Source organism: Leptidea sinapis, chromosome 23 (genome assembly GCF_905404315.1).
Source record: "Leptidea sinapis chromosome 23, ilLepSina1.1, whole genome shotgun sequence".
Taxonomy (NCBI): Eukaryota; Metazoa; Arthropoda; class Insecta; order Lepidoptera; family Pieridae; genus Leptidea; species Leptidea sinapis.
Window position 1 is genome coordinate 6,709,541 of NC_066287.1, and position 18,230 is coordinate 6,727,770.

Sequence of the window (18,230 nt, forward strand, 5' to 3'; positions counted from 1 at the left end):
AAAGATTCTGAGATAGTGACAGATAAACGTAGTGTTTAAATTCTCTTCGGTGACAGATAGTCAGCCTCGTTATAGTAAAAGTGTTCTGTGTAGTCTGACCTAATATTGGACGAAAAAAATCAAAAAAAAAATCTGTATAGTCAGCTGACACTTGACAGATACTTCAATTAAAATATGACTGCAAAATGAAATCACTATTGTAGAGTAAATATTAATTGAATTCAGAAATTCTTTGATCATTGATGATTTGATCACTTAAATAATGTGAAATGAATAAATGGTTCCATACAGAGAATACAGTTATTGACTGACTATAATTATTGTGAAAATGATATCTGATTTCTGAATAGTAATAATACAACGTTTTTATTCAATACTACATAAAATTGATTACAGACAATCATAAGTTCACGTAAAATGTATTTAAGAAGATAATTAGTTCATCGGGAGTTGTGATCAGTTTTCAGTGATGACCGGAGCGTAATCATTGTTAAAATTGTAATTAAAGGATCCTGTTTTATTTGTGCACCAAAAACATTACGTATTTGTAAACTGCAGAAATCGTATTCGTATGAGAAGGGTCATCATCATCACACATCTCTGACATACTAAATGACATTTCAATTGATATTAGAATATAAATACATTGATTAATCTATATTTAAAATTGATAGATAATTAGTATCTTTTTATAGAAAAAAACTTAGTCATTTAGCAGTGGGAAGTCCATTCAATAAAATGTTCAAAAAATTTAAAGATAAACTTGCTGAAGAAGTCAAATCATCACCTCAAAGAATTCAACAGTTTGCTCAAGCAGCACAGGTAATTTGTACTCCTGCATATGTAATGATATGAAATTTTGTGATATTTTTTCAAATATGTTAATATCGCTCATAAACTATAGGGCAATAATTACTGGTGAAATAATTTTATATTCATTTTTATCTATTGGTTTTGTTCACAAGGTTAGGCCACTAGTTGGGCCCAATAAGTATGCAAAGGGGAGGCCTGTGCAGATGTACAGTTATTTTTTTCATATATATATTGATATCCACAGAGAGCTATTGCTTCTTGTTGTATGACAGTCAGCTTTACTTTGTATCTATGAGCTTTAGGTTTGAGATTCTCCATTCTCATTTTGGCAGACACTTAGCACTTTACTGTATTTGCCTGTCAAGGACCGAGTTGGAATCATCGGTCAAGCAAGGTGTAATGCAAGCATGTGTTGACATTACATCATAGGCTTGCTGAGTTTTGCATAAATGTACCCATTGATGGGAAGCATTCTAGTAAAATACCCAACAAAATTCATGGAACATAAATATTTATTATGATTACAAATCTAACCTAACAATGTATCACCCTATAAGTTATCTGTACACTTACATAATTATTAATTGTATTCTTTTTGTATTATTGAGTTGCCACTCAATAAATCACAGCTTAAAGTGCACAATTAATTCATACAGGTGGTATGTGTTAAATAGACATATTTAAATTATATATTTTTTTATAACAACAAGGGATGAGACAAGCAGGGCATTCAGCTGATGGTAATTGATATGCCCTGCCCATTACAATACAGTGCCTATCAGGATTTTTGATAAACTCAAAAATCCTGAGTGGCACTACAATTGCGCTCATCAGCGTGAGACATAAGAAATTAAGTCTTTTCAGACCTAAACACAATAATAAATTTATGTTATAACACAATATTATACTTTTCCAGGCTGCTGTCACTTCTGCCTCCAGTAGTGTATCAGATATAACGAATAGCGATTTATTTTCGATTGGTGATAATGGTTAGTATAACATTAATTATTGCTACTTTGCTTTGTTATAGAATAGGAAGAAACAACGGTCACCTTGTGGTAAAGGATCACCACCACACTCTGTTACAACATCAGAGTAAACACGGAATTGTTGCAGGCTTTTTGGGTTGTTCAATTTCTTGTAAGATATCCATGTCATATTGTCCTTCTAACGAGGTAGCATCTCCACATTTAAACAGTATCTTCTGTTTACAAGAGTGTTGATATTGTGCAAAGGATAAAACTTGTCTCATATAGAATGCACCTGCACGAACCTGCCCTGTACCAGTGTGTTTTCGATATACGGATTCATGTGTAGGTACATTTATTTGACACTCTTACAGTTAAATGAGAGCATCATAAGCAAACCTACACTAACCCATATAAGGTTGTATGTGAAACCCAACTCGTACTGGAAACAAAAGAGCTTGAAACTAGTAAGTTTCCATACAAAATAGGTACACATTAGACATTGAGCTGTTTAGTCCTAAGTAATACATATTATACAAATTATTAATATTTCAGATACAGCAAAATCAAATGCACCTGTTGTTCCTCAAAAGAATAATATGACCACAAATATTGCCTTTGGTGAAAGTACTTCAGATTTAGTAGACACAGTAGACTATGAGGTATGTACTGTAATTAATCACATCAATAAAAAATTAAAAATCTATTTTTAATACAATTATTACTGAGTATGTAATAGAATACAATACAAAAAGGAAAAAGAATCATACAAAGGCTTACAATGGACCACTGCACTATGTTAACCTGTATCGCATGTGCCCTAAACTTAATTAACAAACACAATTGCACCAATGAACTGTTGAGTAGTATGTATATAGGTAATTTAAGCTGCAATTATTTAAAAGCTAAAATCTGCAAAATTATTATGATATTCAAATGAATTGTTAGAAAACATTTGTGTGGTAAAGGTTACTATAACATAAATGACTATCTTTGTGATTCCACACATTGGGAATGGAGCGACCACCCTCAAGCTATTAAATAATAAGTTTAATTGTACTATATTACTTTGTAAACATATTTTTTGATGAAAAAAATGCCCGCTGAGTTTGTTGCGCCCATTCCTCTCAGGTCTGAGTCAGTCTTTTTGACTTTCAATAAGTGATGTCAAATCCTATTTTGAATAAAAATATTTGAATTTGAATTCAATTCTTTTCTATTCTTCCTACTGTAGAAGATGCACCATAATTTAAATGGGTAATATTATTTGAATTCCCTTAAATAAGTTGAACAGACCAAAAAAATGTTGTATCTTTTATTTTATTTTGTGCTTTAAATTAAATTAATAATATTATAAATATGAAGGATAAATCAGTGTTGTTCATTCACACCTACACTACCCTACCAGTGTTGATGTCTTACTGCATTGATAGTCAGAGACAACAGAATAAATAAGGCTTTTACATCATTTGTTGTATTGAAATCCCTGAGGCTTTGTCTAAAAAAAAAGGAACAACAGGAATCATCAGCCAATGTCGGTTTTAGGTAGACCACCAAGCTTGAATATGTATTTGGTCGGTGTTAAGTTACAAGGGTTTACAGTAATGATTGATGATTTGTACTTTCAGGACAAGCAAAGGCAAAGAAGACTTTCAAACAGTTCATTTGCAAGTGATATTTCATTCCGGTTTCCGAACTACGAGAGCCCATCTATGTACCATTTACAAGTGAGTATATTTTAACTGTGCTTATCTTAGAAATTTTTATGTGTCTACACTAGACTAGATAGAGCCTCTTGCTGTTAGACAACGCATCACAACAGCTCATGTTTATTACTTTAGTATTCATGACAAGATGACATAAGACATACACTCGCGATCTGTATGTCACTTTGTGTGAGTGTGCGTGCGTTGCTGAAAATAGATGTGAACAGTTCGCCGCTATTCTTTTCGACATGTTCACATTCTAGATAGAATGTCACATAAATGTAGATCGATGGGAAAAGATATGAATTGTACCACATGGGCTTTCGACTAAATCAATAGGTTTTTTAACAAAAATAAAACATTTCAAATTTATTTATTTATTATACATATACAGAAACTTGACTGCATAATATTACATAGTATTTGGTCCCTGCACTAGGCATAGCCTGTCCTGTAGGCAACTAATTGACATTCTATTGTTACCAATATGAACCGAAAGGTCAAAAAGTGTACTGTGTATATATATATCTTTGTGTCTTTTTTTTACATTTAAGTCGGTTCGATTCCCAGACGAGGCAAATAATTTTTAGAAAATCTTTGAATGCAGAATTACTAACTTTTAAAAATAACAAAGTCTTCTTTCAGTAAAATAGCCAATCTTCGATATTTAAGGTACTTTCCCTTCATGTCCCATAACTTTGGGACACCCTGTATATATGTGTGTGTGTGCTTTTCAAATTTATAAAAGAACCTCTAACTTTATCGAAGAAATTATGTGGCTGAGTGCAATTACTTCTATCAATAATACCTGTCGGAGATCTGAGGGTATTTCGTTTATTCAACGGGCAGCGTTACGACGTCCCAGAGAGGTCCGTACCGTACGACGGCCCGAGCACGACTCACCCAAGTGCGGCTGTAATAATAGGACTCGGCGCACGTGTTTTGAAATGCGGCCGTATTTATGGGGCTCGGTGCACGTGCACGAGTTTTCAATTCATGTTGTTTTTACAATAATTTCACATCACAATGTAATTAAAGGATAAATTATGAACTAATTTTAACTAAAATTAGTTAAACTGAATTATTCTCGTTTTTATAATAGGTGTGTTGTAGTATATCAATGAAGTTGTAATAATACATTTTCAGTCGGACATGGATGTCTCAGCTAGTGAAGCTGAAGACAGGAGCCTGAGCGGAGGTTCAGTTAATCTTGATAGAGTGACAAAGGAGCAGTTGTATGCAGCATACAGAAGAACTCGAGAAAAATTTACCAGATACAAGAATCAGTATTCAGATTTAGCACGACACTATAAACTCCTGGAAAGAGAGAACGCTAAAGCAAGAGTGAGTATAAACTGTACAATTGTGTACATGTTTCTTAAATGAAGTTTGTAACCAAAATTTACGAACGATGCGGGACTCGAACCCGTGACCTCTCGGATACCGTCCGAGCGCTCTTCCACTGAGCCAACCGTTTGAGTGACGTATCGTTCGTAAATCTTGGTATGTCTTGTTCAACTGTCAGGTTTTGGCTCCATCTACAGGATCTACCAGTTGATAACCTGCTCAATAACTGCATATTATGAAATTGACTTGAGATGCCACACTTTAATTTTTTTTTAATTTTCAATATTAGCTGGTGTTACAATGCTGCCACATTAATATACAGAAAACAATCATATATCTCTCATCGCTTAGGCAGCGTTCGTGATGTATTTCTCCGACTGCAAATCCGACTTCCACGAGTATGTCTTTAAATTTTTTGGGGTAATATAGTGAGATAATACTTGGTATATATATTGGATATGATTGTACTTACAGATATTGCGGCTTTCTATTGGTAACAGAATTTTCTAAATCGGTTCAGGGCCGATTAAATTATAATGGTAGCGCCATCTAGTTAAATAAATGCGAACAAAACATTCGAGAATCTTCCGTAGTCCAAGATACCTTCCCTATCCCTCTCTCATCCCTTACCCCCCCTGCGAATCCACCAATTGTTTTTAAATACAAGTAACATAATTTAGAATGCTCTTAAAGAAGTGGCGCGTCCATATAATATACTGAATTAATATTGTAAATGCGACTGTTAGTTTTTTTTTTACACTTTCTCGACTACGCGACGTATTACAATGTTATTCAGATAGTTGGCAATGGGGATAATATTGCCATGAATTTGAAAACGCAAATAGATTGAAGTGAAACCATATATAGCTATTTAACTCGGTAATGTTTCGCGTTTGGGTACTGGTGAGATATCTGTTGCTCAGTAATTAGCACTGCATTATTTCTAGTGCGAGGCATCCTTTGCACAGGATGACTAGATTATGGGTACCATAACGGCGCCTATTTCTGCCGTGAAGCAGTAGTGGGTACGGTGGTTACTGTATTTCGGTCTAAAAGGCGCCGTAGCTAGTGAAATTACCGGGCAAATGAGATTGACATCTTATGTCTCAACGTGACGAGCAAAATTTTAATGCCGCTCAGAATAATTGGTTTTTTTCAAGAATCCCGAGCCGCACTGCATTGTTATGGGCAGGGCGTATTAATTTCCATCAGCTGTTCGTCTTGTCCCTTACTGTCATAAAAAAAGTATCACCTAATGCCACATGGTTAATGTTACTATCGATGTCAGTACAGTAACAAATAATTGTTAACACATTTTTAATTCAGACTAGATGTCAGTACACTACACCAAGCATACCACAGAGCAGATTATTTACTACGATAAGGTCGACAGCTCACGAGACTTTCGATTGTAACATTTTTTATAATACTTCCAGAATGTTTTAGTGGAAACCCAAGATAAGGCACTGAGACGAATATCGGAACTAAAAGAACAATGCTCGTTGGAGCAAAGTGCAAAAGTAAGTAAATGATCTCGAAAATTTATAAATAATAAATTGTATAAAGGAGAATACCGGAAAATGGGCTATACGAAGGGCACACTGAAAAGATTAAGAAAAACCACATGCATGTTATACCATGCATGTGGTTTTTCTGCTAAATTGTATGTTATTGTTTTTCCAAGTATTCTCCGTTCAACTCAATGCACTTTTCCATTCGTGCAAACCAATCATTAAAATAGTAATTCCAGTCTGAAGTTGATGTTGACAAAATGGCTGATTTGTACGCTTCCACAGCTGCTTTGGGGTCTTCAAACCGTTGACCGCGTAATAAATCTTTCATTCTAGGGAATGTAAAGAAATCGTTTGGGCTCAGGTTAGGACTGTACGGAGGATGGCCCATCAGCACAATGTTTTCCTGCCTCAAAAATCATTTGTCTTCCGAGCCGCATCGAGCTCGCATTATCGTGATGTAAGATGATGGGACATTTCCGGTTATTTTTTCGGAGTTCGGCTATCATTTCTGAAAAACAAACCGTGATATACCACTCAGCGGTAATCATTCTGCGTTCCTGTAAAGGAATTGTAGCAACGTGCCCCTTTTTCGAAACAAGCGTAGCGACAATTTTTTTTGACACGCTGATAGCAGCCTGAATCTGCACGTGACTTATCACGTGACGGTCATCTAATATAATAGCTAGCACAGCTGCGATGTTTTCCGGCGTAATCGCTGTTCTTGGTCGACCTGCAGAAGAAACAGTGCTGAGCGACACACGACCGCGTCGGAACTCGGCATACCAGCGGTATATTGTCGTTTGACTCGGTGCTTCGACATATTAAATCGAAACAAGTTCGCTAAGACATTTATCTTGAGATAAGCCGCGACAAAAATTGTGAGAAATTAAGGCACGGAAATGTTCACGCGTGTCAACTTTAAACCAACATAGTTTTTGTTTTTGAACTTTTTTTTTAATTCTATGAATGTCATTAAGATTCTAAGAGGCCAGTTTTCAAATTCTAAAAAAGGTTTTATTGTAACTCAATCTGAAATATTCTATTCCCGATCATTTCAGTGTGCCCCATTTTCAACCGCAGATTTCAGGGCTGTTGAAAGTAAATTGATTACCTAAGCAATCAAATAGCATGAAAGGAACCAAGATAACTATAATCATCAGATTATCCTCCAAAATTATGGAAGGTTATCTGACATAGCTTGCACAAAACCAGCCTTACTTTATTAATTTATTTTATTCGGGAAACAAACAGTTCAACTTAATACATATAAAAAACAACAATAAAATATAAATCATTGACCAATAAGAGTTTCCACAATAAAATACTATATAGATTCAGAAATAATAATTGTGGTAATACGTAAGTGTCAGATGTCAGATAAAAAAGATAATAGGGTGTGGTTAATTGTTGTTGGTTGCTCCACTTAATGTAACTAGGAATTACTGAATAAAAGATGTTTAGAGTTTTATATGTATTATTCTATAACCTTTAAATACAACTATACTCATGTTATGTACGTTTTATATATTTCAAAAGAATTGTTAAAAACGTTTGTGTGGTAAAGGTTACTATAACATACATGACTTTCTTAATGATACCACAGATTGGGAATGGAGTGACCGCCCTCAGGCTATTAAATAATAAGTTTAATTGTACAATATTACTTTGTAAACATATTTATTCGATGAAAAAAAAAGCCCGCTGAGTTTGTTGCGCCCATTCTTCTCAGGTCTGAGGCATTCATTTTGGAATGGGTGGTAGTTTTTTGACTTTCAATAAGTGATGTCATCCTATTTTGAATAAAAAAATTTGAATTTGAAAATACTTAAATATCAAAAGAATTACTATCTTATAACAATAAATTGCCAAATATAGTAACCGACCGCGTCGTCGCTTCGTGATGTAAGCGTGCCATCTGCGCTCGGTTCCGTAACAGTGGCTTCACACGCACCTGTGGACGGCATAATATGTATTCCTTTGATCATTTATACGTCTCTTGCTGTTTGACAATCGATGTAAACAGGCCAGGTATATTAGTTTAGTTGCGTGACAACCTACGTCTTACACTCGTGATTTGTATGATACTTTGTGTGCGTGAATTGCTCAAAATAGAGGTTAGTTCTAAATTCAATTTTTTTTTTGATGTTTTCACAGCTGTTATAGTATATCTAGACGTATAAATGATCTAAGGTTTATTCCTTGATATCCTCTTAATCGACCGTAGGATTTGTATAATTTCAGATTGAGTTACAATAAAACCTTTTTTAGAATTTGAAAACTGGCCTCATAGAATCTTAATGACATTCATACAATTAAAAAAAAAGTCCAAAAACAAAAACTATGTTGATTTAAAGTTGACACGCGGGAAAATTTCCGTGACATTATTTATCACAATTTTCGTCGCGGCTTATCTCAAGATAAATGTCTTGTTTCGATTTATTATGTTGAGTTCCGGCGCGGTCGTGTGTCGCTCAGCACTGTTTCTTCTGCAGGTCGACCACGAACAGCGATCACGCCGGAAAACATCGCAGCTGTGCTAGCTATTATATTAGATGACCATCATGTGACTTACGAGCAGGTTCAGGCTGTTATCAGCGTGTCAAAAAAAATAGTCGCTACGTTTGTTTCGAAAAAGGGGCATGTTGCTACAATTCCTTTACAGGAACGCAGAAAGGTTACCGCTGAGTGGTATAATATCACGGTTTGTTTTTCATCACGTATAAATGATCTAAGGTTTATTCCTTGATATTCTCGTAATCGACTGTAGGATTTGTATAATTCAAAATTATATTTATTTCATTATATTTTTGTATTAATTTACATTCACTTTTTTGATTTACTCGTGTAAGACATCGACTATTTGACGTTTGGGTGTGTCTGTTGCATCATTTTATATTGTAATTTGAAATGATTTGTAAATCGATGTACTTAAATGTAAATCTTGATATAAAAGAGTGGCAATGAGTTTCTTGCTACTTCTTCTCAATAGCTCAACCCTTTACGAAGTAGCGGTAGATTCAATAAGAAAAATATTTTTTATGACATTCATAGTCATTTCCGTGACCTACGTGAATAAACTGATTTTGATTGATTTGATTTGATATTACTCTTGTGTCATAAATAATAACATGCAGCAGTTCTCTAGAATTGGCTATAACTTTACTGATCCTCATTACATTTGTTTCATGAATAGATTGATAGATAACATATTAATTATCACTTATATATTATATATAGTTGTAGTTTATGTTTAGTTAAGTTGTGATTGGTACCAAAGAAAAAAGATCTCTTTTTAATTTAAATTTTATATTAGAATCACTATTAATGCATATTAAAATAAAATTTGATTACAGGCTCATTTAGAAAAAGCACTTCGTGTTGAATTAGATGAAAAATCTATGAAGATTGATGCTTTGTCCACACAAATCAGTCTCATACAAAATAAAAACATACACGAAAAGGATTTTCAAAATTCAAATGAGAATATTAACAATCAAGTACAGTTAATAACTTTAAATGATGAACATGAATCCGAGGAAAATCTACAATCACCTACAGCTACCGAAACTGTAGTTTTAAACAACAAAATTGAAAAATTGGAACAACTCCTTAGTAAATATAAAGAATCACTAAAGTTGTCGAAAGAAAAAAATTCACAATTATCGACTGATATTCAAAAATTAGCCTTGGAAATAGAATCTGTATCCAAAGAAAATGATAAATTAAAGTCTGAATGTGAAAGGGTTTCTGAAGATAAAAAATTAATAAAAGAATTGCTGGAAAAAAATGAAGTATTAGAAAATACTAACAAGGCTCTAGAATTTTCTAAGAACAAAGAAATTGCTATTACTGCATCTAGTTTGAAAATAGCTGAACAGGAAATATCAAGTTTACAAAAAAATATAGAAGATTTAAAGAAACGTGAAGAAGAATATGCAATATCTTTGGCTGAAAATAAGCTAAGCATTCATAAAGAATTAGAAGATAAAGAGGCCGAAATAAAGTCTCTAAAAGAAAGTGTTTCTATCAGTCAAACAGAACATAATGAATTAAATAAAATCATAAATGAATCTAAAAATAAAATTGTAGAGCTGGAGAATGAAAGATCAGCTATGTTGAAAGATTTAACTGAAGTTAATTCTCTGAGAACAAAAATTCATGAAATTAGTTTAGACAACAATGTGCTCCTTGAACAAATTAAAACATTTGATAATAATAAAGGAAGGTTAGATGAAGAATATAAATGCCTAGAACTACAGTTAAAACAAGAAACTGCTGAAAAATTGGCAATGATTGACCGAAATGTTTATTTAGAAAGTCGTAATACACAGCTTACAGAAGAAAATATTAAAAAAAGTACTCATATAAATAGCCTAGAGGCTCAGCTTTTGGAATTAAATGCAAAAATAGAATCAATTCAGGCACATAAATCTGATGGTGAAACAGCTGAATTAAAAATTAAATGTAATAATTTGGAATCAGAAATCCAAGAAGAACGTGTGGAACTTGTTAAATTGCAAACAGAGATCGAAAAATTATTATACCATCATGAAACATTACAAAATCAGAACTTAGAACTAAATATTGCCCTGGATTTACTTAAAACTGAAAACGATACGTTACAACAGAAATTAAGTAAAATGAATGAAATGAATACTTGTTTTAATGAATGTAAGTTAAAATTAACAGAAATTCGAAAAATGATTAATATTGCATCGAAAGATTCGAAATCGTTGAGAGATCAAATTCTGTCAGAATTGTTGCCTAAAGTCAGGGAAGCGATCATAAAGCAAAACAGCTTAATTCAAGAGGAATTAGAGACATCCAAAGCTGAATTTCATGACAGAAATAATACACTGAATGTCACAAACAGTGAGCTGAAATTCAAGCATGATAAATTAATTAAAGATATGGAGTTATTGGAAGAAGAAAATAAAAGGTTAAAAGTAAATTTACAAGAAAAAGACTCCGATTATTCAAAACTTTTAGAAATGAAGAACCTTATCAGTGCCGAACAAGAACAAAGGATTGGTAATTTGGATAAAAACTGTGAAAAGCTGTCCGAGGATAATAAAAAATTACTCGAGGTTGTGGGTTTGTCTGAAACTAACATAAATAATCTAAAAGAGGAATTGAACATGATACAAAGTAAAAATAATTCCAATCTGGAACAACTGACTATTTTAATGGACGAAAAACGTCAGTTATTAGAAAAAACAATTGTGCAGGATAAGAGTATCAAGGACATACTGAATGATTTGAAAAGTTCAAAAGCTGATTACAATAACTTATTGCAATCATCAACAGAGATAAAAAACAGTAATCTGAAGCTAGAAAGGGAATGGAACGAGCTATCCAATCAATATAATAATTTAGAAATTGAAAGAAGCACCCTGGCAGCGGAAATAGAAAAGTTGAAAGAAGAGTTGATAACTGAAAAAAAATCGTTAAAGCTCTTATTAGACAAATCTTTGCAATCACAAACAACTCAAACTGATAAAAATGATAACAAATTGACAGAAAAAAATTGCAAGTGTGATGAGTTAAAAGGCGACAACAAACGTTTGTGTTCAGATATTGATGGTTTGCAAATATATTTGTCAAAGATTTCGAAAGAAAACAGTGACTTAAATGACAAACTGCGAGAAATAATAGCAACAAGTGATAATTTACCTGATAAATCTGATAATTTCATTAATGATATGGATATTTTAAAAACAGAAATAAGAGTTGGAAAAGACAAAATAGATGACCTCCTACGCGAAAATTCGTTGCTTATCGAAGAAAATTTGGAGTTAAAAGATCAAATTCAGTCTCAACTAAACACCGAACCTTCAAAAGTTATGAAGTCGATCCAATTAACAAGCAATACCCCAATTATAAATATGAATGAAAAATATGATAAGTTATTGCAGAGAAAGCAAGATTTAGAAAGTAGAATTACTGAATTAGAACAAATGAACAATTCATTGAACAAAAATGTAGATCACAATCAGGAAAAATGTGAGAAATTAAAAACATCCAATGAAAAACTTCAGCGTAAGTTGGATGAAGCTCTAGTCAGTTTGCGGCATTTGCATTCTCTGGAGGAGAATACAGAACTAGAGTATTTACGTAATATTCTATACGAGTACCTCACTGGTGCTGGAACACATTCCCTGACATTAGCTAAAGTTTTATCAGCTGTGGTAAAGTTTGATAATAAGCAAACAGAACAAGTCTTACAAAAGGAAAAAGAACGACAGGGTTTGGTAAGTTAATACCTACCTTATAGACTTATACTAAAACTATCCTGTATATTGTCTGAGTTTCAGCATTGATTAATCTCATATATTTTAATTTAATTAATAACAGTAACAATTGGGAAATTTACTCTCGAAATTGTTGATGAGTATGTCTACCTTAGACAAAACAAACCAGTTAGGTAGGTCCAATTTCGCGAAAGAGGGCTCTCTTCGAATCCAACTCGAATGGGCAGCCTTCGGGGAGCTCCGTAAAATCTCTTCGTCCCAAATACGATAGTGTCTGAAGACGAAGGTTTTCAACCAGTGTGTGATGACTTACAATACGCAGACGTTGTCGCTATGGGGCCTTATGAGAAAGCTCATGGTTGCTCAGAAGGCAATGAAGAGGGCTATGCTCGGAGCTACCCTGCGAGATCTAATCAGAAATGAGGAGATCCATAGGAGAACCAAAGTTACCGACATAGTCCAAATGATTGCGAAACTGAAGTGGCAGTGGGCAGGGCATAAAGTTCGACGGACAGATGACCGTTGGGGCAGTAAAGACCTCGAATGGCGACCACGTACCGGAAGACCCAGTGTTGGTAGGCCCCTTACAAGATGGACCAACAACCTGGTCAAATTCGTCGGAATGCGTTGGACGAGGGCAGCGCAGGACCGATCGACGTGAAGATCTGTGGGGGACGCCTTTGTCCATCAGTGGACGTCTTCCGGATGATGATGATGATGAAATAATATAAATTTTTCTTGACGGAGACTATCAAAAGATATTGCTTTATTATTTGTAAATAGATAGAATGGTGTACCAAGACTTGTACAGAATACTTGACAATCTTTTAACCTAAAATATTTTTCAGCTTCGTCAGCTTGGGCTTCTTTGACAAGAAAATGAATAAAACGAAGCAACTTTGAATGAGTGAGCTAAAGAAATATGCTATGTAAATAAGAAAAATCATACAAATTATTATAAATATAATATATTGCTAGATTTATTAATGTTAATTAGATTTTATAAGTTGTAATTTATACATTTTATCAAATATTAAAATGATATTACGTCCATTATTTGTTTTGCATTTTGATTTGATACTCTACAATAGAGTTAGAAAAATATGAAACCCTCTACTACTGCTGGCCTAGCAAAGTTACAAACGCTTTGTATCGATTGTCTTTCTACAATCGTCAACGATTCGGAGTAAGCGATTGTAGAAAACGCTAACTTGGTATAGTCGGTAATGTAATTCGAGATCTAAAGAAATGTCATTGTCAAAATAAATCGTAATATCACCAAATCAAAAATATATATTACGATTTGTAGTAACTGAGCTTTTATCATATTTTCTTTTTAATTTATATTTTTGGATATGAGCTATTCAATAAATTGCGGTATTTTTAATATAACAGTATCAAGAATATATTGAGAAGCAACAGTCAAGATGTTAATTTCTTTGAATTTTGCTTTGTCCAGTCTCTTCCCCTATAATAGTACAAAATAAAAATAGAAGAAATTCGCGTGTATGTGTGTGTATGGAAGTATGTGTGCGTATGGAAGTATGTGTTTGTGTGTGCTAAGTAAGAAAAGAAAATTGCTAATTTTGGTATATTATATTGTTTTATTATATTATTAATATATAATATATATTATTATATATTATAATTTAAATTATTGTTTTTTAGTTTAGTACATTTATAAGTGTTTCTGTATCATTGTAGTTTAGAACTTTTAACCAATCAAATAGTACTTTTTTACAACTGCGTTTAGTCTTATCTATAGAAATAATAATATATTTAGTTTTCTTGCTATTTAACAATAGGTTATTAGCGCTAAACCAGTACACGATGTCAGATATAATATCGTTCACTTCGTCATACATAGCTTGGTTTCTTTTCACTTTGAAAATCAGTGAAGTTTCGTCAATACTACCTTATGTTTTTTCTCTATAAGATTAGGAAGATCACTTATATAGATAAGGAAGAGGAACGGTCCAAGAATAGGCCCTTGTGGTACCTCCATACTGAGAGGAGTCCCAGGAGATCTCCTGCCATTCACTTCGACCCTCTGAATTCTATTGTTTAGATATGAAGTCAGAAGACCGAGCGCTTCTTTTTATGCCATAGCACATACCATACCACTAGGTATAGCTTCCTGTCCAGCTCAGAATGTTGAACACAATCAAAAGCCTTAGATAAATCACAGAATATGCCTAGTGCATTCTGCCATCCCTCCCAGGCATCAAAAATATTGTTGATTAGCTCAACACCTGCATCCGTTGTTGAACGGTCCCCTAGTAAAGCCTTTCTAAAAATGTTGCGGTCTTTCACTCTTCCAGATTCCCAGTTAGTCACATTCCAAGTCATCTTTATTTTATTCGGTGCATTTTTAATTATTTGTCTGATATGCATAGGCAATAGAACAACCACTTTTAAATAAATTAGAGTATTTTTTAACATACTCGAGAAAAGATTCATCATGATTATATTATAATGATCTCTCACTATCTATATAGTGTTCTATTCATATAGCCTTTGTCTGCTCCTATGAATGCCACCTGTTGCCCAATCAGTAAGTGACAAGAGACCACCTGATTTGACTGTCTTAGAAGTAAATAATATAGAAGCAAACTCTGTTTTAATTATTTTAAATAACATATCATACATTTAATTGGGATTAATATTTTATTTGAATAAATCCAAATTTGAGAGTTTAACTGACACATTCCCTCTATATTTCTCCATTCGCCTATTATTCACAGGAACAAACGTCCGCAGGATTTACAAAAATACATTTAATGTATATCGGCGCCAATACTAACTAATAATAACACACTTATTATAAAAACAAGAATAATAAAATAATTTTACTGTAGAATTAAATCATAAATCCCAATTTCATTATATTGTGATGTAAAATTATTTTAGTTAAAAGCATTAATCGAAAACACGTGCATTTGTGCTCAAGCTGTCGTACGGTACGGACCTCTCTGGAACATACGCTGCCTGTGGAATATGCGAAGATGATAAAATACTCTTGCAGTTTTCTTTCGATGATCCAATTATCAGTGATCACCAACAAGTCGACAATTGTGACGTCAACAGTGGTGACATCACACCTTTTAAAAACAATTCGGAAGCTCTTTCTTCGTCATCAGGAGTGGGACAAATGATTCAAGTTCACTTAATTTGGTAAGACTTAAATGTACCGATTATTTGATATTATTTTTGAAGGTAGTTTTAAAAACAAAAAATTGTTTCATAGCTACTGTTTACAAAGCCGTGTGATAGCGAAAAATAATTTAACGCCAACCTCATTACGTACTTACATATAAATTGAATTAAGTGGTGAATTTATAAGAAATTCATTTTTGTGAAAATAATAGATAATAGTACTGATAGACGCGCATACTTTGGCATGTTCTGGTGGTTTGTCACGGCAATGTGAACATTGAGAAATTTTAATTTTGTTACGATAGAGGAACATAGTACACATATGGAATTTAGTAACGTAAAGAGCGTGCCCGTGCACGTTTTTTTTTTTATTTAGTTTAAATTGAATTAGTCATGATGCAGTTGCGTTGCAGTTAGTGGAAGCTCTGGCAGTGATCGCAACTGACCGTGTGGTGCGCTAATTTATAATCCGTTCCAACCAAGCATATTCCATATCTACATGGAAAACCTATGTGATAACCACAAATCCTTGATGTATCCACAAGAGATGCTGTCGGGACACCTTATAGAATCGTGAGTAGACACGTACACATAACAGATACGTATGAGTGTCTGGAGCGTGGTACCTCTGAGATAATCATGTCATAAACTGATATTTATAGCAGATAAGTAAGTGCGCGATATTATGGTGTGGTCTGGTGACGGGCGCGCAGGTGGCCGTACGACGGCGGGCGGTAAAGTTATTAATTTAAAACACGTACAGTTCCCATTTAAAGTTTAATTTAAATGACAAATTGCAGAGAGATAGCAGGCATACGTGGCTTGCTCACGCGTTTCTAATTCGCAAACTCTGCATATTAATGCTGACCGAAATAAATCGTTTAATATAGTTTATAGGAGTATATTGCAGTAGCTACCAAATTTTTAATAAATTTTGCGTCATATACATTTTTAGTGTCTGAGTGTTTGGAGATTGATAAAACAACTGCTCGAGTAGTACCAAGAATGTGAGGAATATAATTTATTTCAGTTACACGATATACATATATACAAAATCCTTAAAACTAGTTAACCAACTACAATTGTAATTAAAAAAATATTTACAAGTTTAGAAATTACACACAAATACTAAAGCTTACATTTTGACCAATAGTTAAGCGTTTCATTCAATAAAAATTGAGAATAATATAATGTGGTCTATCTCGCTCTAAAAGTAATGCTATCGGAAGTGAGCCTGCCAGCGGGCGCTGTGCAAACTCGCGTCGATGCTCGATCGACGGGTGTCATTGATCACTCACTGCTGTGGCTCATTGATTAAAATTGAATGAATAGTAATTTACGCGCTTTAGTAGAGTATCCTCGGCCTTGCTATGAGGTTGTGTAACGCGGTGCATATGACTAATGTGAGTATATCTGCGGTCTTCGAGAGAACGTGACGATGCTTGTACTATGACGAGATGACTACTAGTGATCTGTATTTATTAGCTTTATTATATGGTTCTTTATCATACAGCTTTATTAAATAGCTCTGATAAGAGCTAATATTACGGTAGGTATATAAAATAATAATAATAATATGTTCTTTTTAAGAACGAGTCTTTCGGAATACTCTATTACAGCTAATACGCGCGAATTATTCTGCATCTATAATATATCTGCATAATTATTTCTGCGATCTATAATTCTACGAAGGTTATTACGTTAAAGTTTAGATTGATGTTGTTTGTTGTAGGTACAGACAGTTACACATTCGTACCTATCGATCCTATAATACCTATTAGTGAGATCATCATAACAAATACTTAGTTCCAATTTACAAACATTACACAATATATTTGGTCGAACACTTATAACTGGAGAACGGATGAACAGATTTTCATGATTTTTAATTTATTGGATTTGTCTCCGTCCCGAATAGCAAAATAACTTAAAAACATTGAAATATTAACCAAAAAATAAAATACTTTCTAATATTGATAATCTCTGGATCTATTACACCGATTTCATAATTTCTGTTAAATTGAAAGAATTAAAATAATTTATATAGCAAATAAACGTTTGCTGGGTCAACTATAGAGGATAAAGAAGTGTTTAAAAATAGATGCTCCTGGTCCACCTAATAATTCTTTATATTAAGATTGTATAACCGAATGTAATATTATATTCCTTTGGTTTATATAGAATCCACTGTAATTGCATTATATAGAATCATATTATGTGGGTTTGCTTTGAGAGCATTAATTTTGTAATTTTTAGTTATCATGCATTGGTATGCACTCATGCACTGAATGGCATTGCTTGCGTCTTGTGTCGGGTCGTCTCTTTCCCTCAAATGTGTGCGAGGGGAACCATGGCTGGTCCATGCGTAAACTCGTGAACGGTTCTGCTTGTGGTGCCAATTCGACCTGTTATACTTAATAAATCATTGTGGATGTGTAGGAAACAATTACTAATTGTGACGACCATCATGTTAAC

General features: G+C 33.6%; 1 protein-coding gene and 1 non-coding gene across 2 annotated transcripts; one reads left to right on the forward strand and one right to left on the reverse strand.

The window, feature by feature from the left end:
* Nucleotides 1-184: 184 nt before the first annotated feature.
* Nucleotides 185-13,657, forward strand: LOC126971340 (golgin subfamily A member 4). The gene is made up of 8 exons (XM_050817590.1): nucleotides 185-822; nucleotides 1,730-1,802; nucleotides 2,337-2,443; nucleotides 3,410-3,508; nucleotides 4,634-4,831; nucleotides 6,271-6,354; nucleotides 9,702-12,599; nucleotides 13,448-13,657. Exons 1-8 carry the CDS (start codon nucleotides 739-741, stop codon nucleotides 13,469-13,471), a joined length of 3,567 nt encoding a protein of 1,188 aa, XP_050673547.1. The 5' UTR covers nucleotides 185-738; the 3' UTR covers nucleotides 13,472-13,657.
* Nucleotides 4,893-4,964, reverse strand: Trnat-ggu (transfer RNA threonine (anticodon GGU)). The gene has a single exon. It is a non-coding gene; the product is annotated as a tRNA-Thr (tRNA).
* Nucleotides 13,658-18,230: the final 4,573 nt, after the last annotated feature.

Excerpts from the sequence above, each read along its gene's own strand:
- LOC126971340 (XM_050817590.1), top strand. The coding sequence starts at position 739 with ATGTTCAAAAAATTTAAAGATAAACTTGCTGAAGAAGTCAAATCATCA. Across the intron at positions 2,444-3,409 it reads TAGACACAGTAGACTATGAG|GACAAGCAAAGGCAAAGAAG; the intron begins GTATGTACTGTA and ends TTGTACTTTCAG. Across the intron at positions 6,355-9,701 it reads CGTTGGAGCAAAGTGCAAAA|GCTCATTTAGAAAAAGCACT; the intron begins GTAAGTAAATGA and ends ATTTGATTACAG.